Consider the following 6,002-nt stretch of genomic DNA (forward strand, 5'->3'; position numbering starts at 1 on the left):
AGCACGATTTTGCGATATTGCAGTTATCGCTTTTACACGCGAGCTGCTCATGATCTGTGGTTTCCATTGTCTCAGAATATCTCGGTCTGTAGTAAACACAGCTGCACACAAACTTATCTCTCTATGTTTTGCGAGTTTGAGTCACTTATGACGTACATTTGGGAATGCAATATGCATGAAATTGATCTTAAATGCGCTTAAAAGCACTAAACAGGGGTGCACTTAAGTGGTCCGCAGGTCCACATCCACGACCAAAATAAAAAAATGCACTGTATAAATAAGTTCTGACAGCGCATTTGCATACCAACATGGTTGACAGCTGTAAAAGCACAATTTCCATTTTAGATTTACCATTTTACCATTTGTATCGATATTTTCGGACACCCCTACTAACAACTTCGTCAACAGGTAATCAGTTTTCAATTCTGTTTGCAGATTTTTCTATCTATTTTCTATTTTCTATCTAATCTATTTTCATCTAATCTCATTTAAATGTATTGTGTGTAAATCAGCATAATAATAGACATAAAAAATGTACTGTCTGTGCTATTAGACTGGATTCAGGTAGTTAGCTATAAACTTGTGTTTAACATGCCCAGCAGTATTATCTTACAATTGTTGCTTTGCCATCATACTACTTGACATGAAATAAAATCCAAAACATAGAAGATGACAATTTACCTCGTTACCTTGTGCTCGTTATAGTGCCTATTGCATAATGAAAATGCAACATTGTGTGAAATTAAGCTTGCACTGTTAGAAGAGTCCATGTGGTATGATGGCATGTGACGGCAAAGTAGTGGTGTCCCAATCCTTAGGGGAATATATTCACCCCTACCCCTTGACACTGTTTCAAGGGACAAGGGGAAGAGGTAGGCGGAGGGGTAGGGGAAGGGGTATAAAATAGAATTGGGATTGGGCCTAAATGTGTTCATTGAGAGGGTTAAGTTTATGGTAATCACCAAACTAAAAACAAAGCCTAACTTCCATCAATGATGGAACAGATTAATTCTGTGGTATGCACGCATTTCAAGCCACCGGGACATAAGCTTTGAGGTTTTCATTTTTTTTCCTTCCTCACATCACACAAACCATCCTCCTTGACAGTTAACAACTTGTCCACTTTTCTCTCAAGAGAAGAGATAAAAGCTACTGTGATCTTCTCAAAGTCGTCACCTCTTTAAACCTGCCGGTGCTACAACACCATACGGTCTAGCGGTTGTCGAATTCAAACAGCTTAAGTGTTAAAACAAAACTGACTGATTCTGCATGTCCTCCTATCAACTAAAACATTATGTCAAAAGCTTCTTTTGTTACTTAATGACATCACACTTTTATCCATTTGATGCTGAGATTTGCTTTGCAAAAAGACTCTATCAGATCATTAAAACCAGCTTGTGATCTCTGAAAACATAGTCTGTCTACTAAATATCGATTGAATCTGTGTATTACAGGTAAAGCTTTTCATTCACACTGAATGTGCAATTAAAAATTTCATACAGCATGAGTCAAACTTCCATAGGGATTTCATCTTTCCATTCCCACACTTTCAGCCAATGTATAAAATGACTGACTATTCATAAAAAAGAACACATGCTATTGTGTTCATTCATAGCACAATGATCATATACAGGGTTCCCACACTTTTTGACCAATAACTGATGTGGCTTTAAGATGTTTTTAATGGATTTTTTATTCTATTTTATTTGCATAAGGATTTTGAGCACAAATAACAATTTCTAGGCAATTAAATATTTTAAATCCGAACATAACTAAATAAGTACATATTTCTCAAAAAAGATTACAAGATGTCTTAAAGACTTTATTTTGTTAATATTCACAAGTTTTCTAGGCCAGGAAGTCACTCGGATTCTCCGATTTCTAAGGCTGTGGGAGCCCTGCATATGCAGATTTTACACTTGGATTTAAGATGAAGTTTTTAGTCAAGAACAACAGAAACGAATGACAATGTAGGAGCCATAGTGCAGCTGTTAGCATGTGCTTTGTCATGCTCATTTGGGAGATTTTACCATTCCTTCACTCTCTTCCCATGATTTTTTTGTCTATTCTACACTGTCCCTGTAAAAAAAGTGGCAAAACCCCAAAATTACAACAACAACAAAAAAACGGTGAAAATTAACAGTTACACAACAGTGATTATTTTTGAAATCCTGAAGCATTCCCAGCACAAGTAAAGAACCCCAAATGACAGAAAAAATCATTTAGACAGAGCGAGAAGCAGTAAGAAAATCTCATAACCAGCAAAACTGCTTTCTCAAGCTCAAATAATGCTTGAGAGTTTTCATCGAAAAATCCCAAGCCCACACATGTCCCACACTGGCCTGAATGAAACTGCAATAATTACTAATTACTTCAAGACAAGATCTCACTGCATGAAGACAAAACTCTGTGTGTTCAAGCTGACAACAAAGGCGTTATGAATATACTAATTCAGTTTTAGACCACAGGAAATCATCGGGTGAGGTGACACTTTCTGATTGACTGACACTTGTCAAATAAGTCTCACCTCAGCAGTGTTAACACTCTATATTCATGATGAAGGTCTTTTTGGAGATTCCTAGCACATATTCTTATCAGAATGGTTTAAAGGATTAGTTCACTTCCAGAATGAAAATTCTGTAATAATCGACAAACCCTCCACTTGTTCCAAACCTGTATGAGTTTCTTTCTTCTGTTGAACACAAAAGAAGTTATTCTAAAAATGTTGGTATCTGAACAGTTAATGAGCACCTTTGGCTTCCATGGTATATATATTTGTCTTACTATGGAAGTCAGTGGTGTTCGGATACCAACACTTCTCAGAATATTTTTTATTTGTGGGTTCAACAGAAGAAAGAAACGCATACAGGTTTGGAACAAGTATAGGGTGAGTAAATGATGACAGAATTTTCATTCTGGGTGTACGGTGCCCGGGAGGTGCCATTGTTGTTTCACTTCATTTTGTCGACGTAACAACATCCTTATGTCGTGGCCTCAAGATGCTATGTTGAGGGAATGACATCCATTTCTCATGGCCATGACTTCTTATGTTGCGGGAACAACATATTTTTCTTGTGGTCACAAGTTTAATGCGTAAACAAACCTGTGTGACCATAGCATCCCGGGATTATAAGAGATGTATTCATTAATATTTAGTTTTGAATTAAGAAATTATTATATTATTTTATACAAAAATTGTTACATTATTAATTTATTATATTAACCATAGTCCTTGGCTACTGGATTGTGTTACATGCAATAGTCAGCATTCAAATGAAGTTTATCATGAATAAATGTTACATAAAGTGCATAATATATGATAGGTCTACAAGAAAACATTTTTGTCCATTCTACAGTCTTGTAAGTCCATTAACTGATCGTCTTTTTCCCGTAATATTTGGATATTATTATTATTATTAGCCTATTATTGGTTATATTTCTACATTTGTATATATTCATTTTTTCCTTTAATTTTGATCTCTTTACTTAACATTATGAATACTTTTTGTAAATATCAGCCTACTCTAAATGCTTGACATGCCAATAAAGCTTTGATTATGCTGACTGGAGTTTTTGCTGGAATGCAGTTTAAATGTAACATATATCTCATTTTATTTTCGGCTAAGTAATAGACTGTAATTATAAATACTATAGTGTTTTGTTGAGGAATTAATCATTCACGTGGTTTCATTTGTAAATGAAAACACAACATGCTCATTTATCATCACACATGGGCATAAATACAATCAAAAAGTCAGAACTTTATTGGAATAATTGCCAGGCTTTTCTTGCAAAATATATGGTGGACTAGAAAATACTAGCATAATTATACAAAACGTAAACAAGTTACACACATTGAAAGGGGAAAATAAGCATAAAACAATTCATATAAAAATACAGCTTTAATAATGTAGTAACGATAATAAATGTAGTGTAGTAATAATGTAATGTAGTAGTAAAATTAATAATAATATACAAATATTAAATGTTTAAGGTTAATAAAACTGTTTTATCCATCTCTGATAATCCTGGGATGCTATGGTCATGCAGGTTTGTTTACACATTAAACCAGCAGAAACTCGTGGCTACGAGAAACAATATGTAATTCCCTCAACATAAGAAGTTGTGACCAAACATAAGGATGGTAAGTCTCAACAAAACGATCTCGTGGTCACGTCATATAATATGACGTTCCCACGAGTTATTATGTTGTGGCCTCGACGAAACTAAGTGAATCGAACATGGCACCTCCTGGGCACCTTACTGGAAATGAACAACTCCTTTAAGGTGTGCTAGGCATCCTTCTAGGATACTCTAAAATCTCCACATTAGGCCAAACACACTTCAATATACCATATTTCTAAGATTTATAACTAAATCGGCAATATATTAATTATAGGTCTCTTGGAAGCTCTTAAATAGAGATATTCCATCATTAGACCGTGGTAAGTGTACCAGACATCATTTAAAGATCACTCATCAAACTCTATATTTCCCTATTTAGCGCGTTTCTACGTTTCAGACACCATCAAACGAAATAATCATGCCCAAAAATAAAATGTCATTTTAAAATGACATTCAATAAAGATAAATATTTTCCTCAGGTCGACGGACCCCTCGTGGTACAACCACCATCTTCACTGAGATTCGCGCGCAGCCAAAACCCTTATATAACAGCGAGAGAAAAAAAAGAAATAACCGTCACAAACAAGAATTCTCTCTCGCGCTGTATAACTTTTCATGCTGAGATGTCAATCATATTCTTTCGCGCGCTGTACTGCTCTCACTCGTGCGCTGGAACTTTTTAGACAACACCAATCATACTCTCCCACGAGCGCACGGACTAACGTTACAGCAACGGCGTTCGTTCTTTTGATTACTATTATAGTATTATTATTTTTTTCAGCTTACCGTACTAGCTGAAATCGGCGTTTAAACTTGTAAACGGCTACGTACCATATTTTAACATGCACTTTTCCTTTAAAGCCAAACAAACTTGTGTACTCACCTTAATTCCAATTCAAAAATGAGATGTAGAAATCCTTAAAATTACCTATAAAGCAACTTTGCATGCATAAATACATATTTACTGATGAAGAAATGTACTCTTTTTATCGATAGTCCACATATGAAGCTTAGACTTAACTTCTGCGCTTGATATACGTTTACTAAAGGCGGCACGTCGCGTTAATTAGACGCAAGAAATTCTGATAACAACTTTCTTGCACGAACTACAAGCGCTGTCAGAGACAACACAGCATCCGAGGAAAAAGAACGTATCCGCCGCTTGCTAAAAGTCTATCCGCGCGCTGTCTTCATTGTAGAGTTTCCCCCCCTCATAAATAAAACTTACTTTTCCCTCGCTTGGCTGTCGGACGGTACGTTGTTACTCTTGCCTTTGGCGTACATGCTTGCAGAGAGCTCCGATTGTCACGCACCTGTCAACCCATCACAGCCTCCCCGGACACAACCCCGTCACCATGGTGACTACAGGAGCGACGGCTTTCATTGGACCGAGCGCCGAGAAGGAACGCCCATTTTGTTGGGTAACTCGCGTGAGTGACAGTTACTCGGCCCCGCCCCAACAGAAACACAACCCCTTTCTTATCTCCAGCGTTCTGTCTGTGGAACACACACACACACACACACATATACACACACACACGCGCGCGCTTACTTCGACTTACCCGGCACTGAGGGGAATTTGAAACCGTTCTGAGAGGGATTTTAAACAACTGGCTGTTCCCCTCATAAGCAATCACACCCTCGACTGTCACTGGCCAAATTTAAAGTGATATGGCAAATGTGGAGCGGATTCTTCAGCTTCTGCTCGTACAGATGATTAAAGTAAGATTATTTGGTCGTACAAAAAAATTATATTATAGACAAAATATAGACAAAATAATATTCTTGTGATTGTAAACAGTCAATGTGACAGACAACATCAAACCAAAATGGACTGTTTACTTTTACCTATTTTTTATTTCCTAATGCACTTTCTT

The 6,002-nt window shown here is 36.7% G+C and overlaps 1 protein-coding gene across 1 annotated transcript in view; it reads right to left on the minus strand.

Moving 5' to 3' along the window:
• Positions 1-5,603, minus strand: part of LOC132132187 (single-stranded DNA-binding protein 2-like) — a 76,172-nt gene extending 70,569 nt beyond the window's left edge. The window contains exon 1 of the mRNA XM_059544500.1: positions 5,354-5,603. Within this exon, the coding sequence (XP_059400483.1) occupies positions 5,354-5,409 (56 nt within the window). The 5' untranslated portion in view covers positions 5,410-5,603. The remainder of the gene's footprint in view (positions 1-5,353) is intronic.
• Between the last annotated feature and the right edge of the window lie 399 nt (positions 5,604-6,002).

This window comes from Carassius carassius, chromosome 49 (assembly GCF_963082965.1).
Source record: "Carassius carassius chromosome 49, fCarCar2.1, whole genome shotgun sequence".
In the NCBI taxonomy this organism is placed as follows: Eukaryota; Metazoa; Chordata; class Actinopteri; order Cypriniformes; family Cyprinidae; genus Carassius; species Carassius carassius.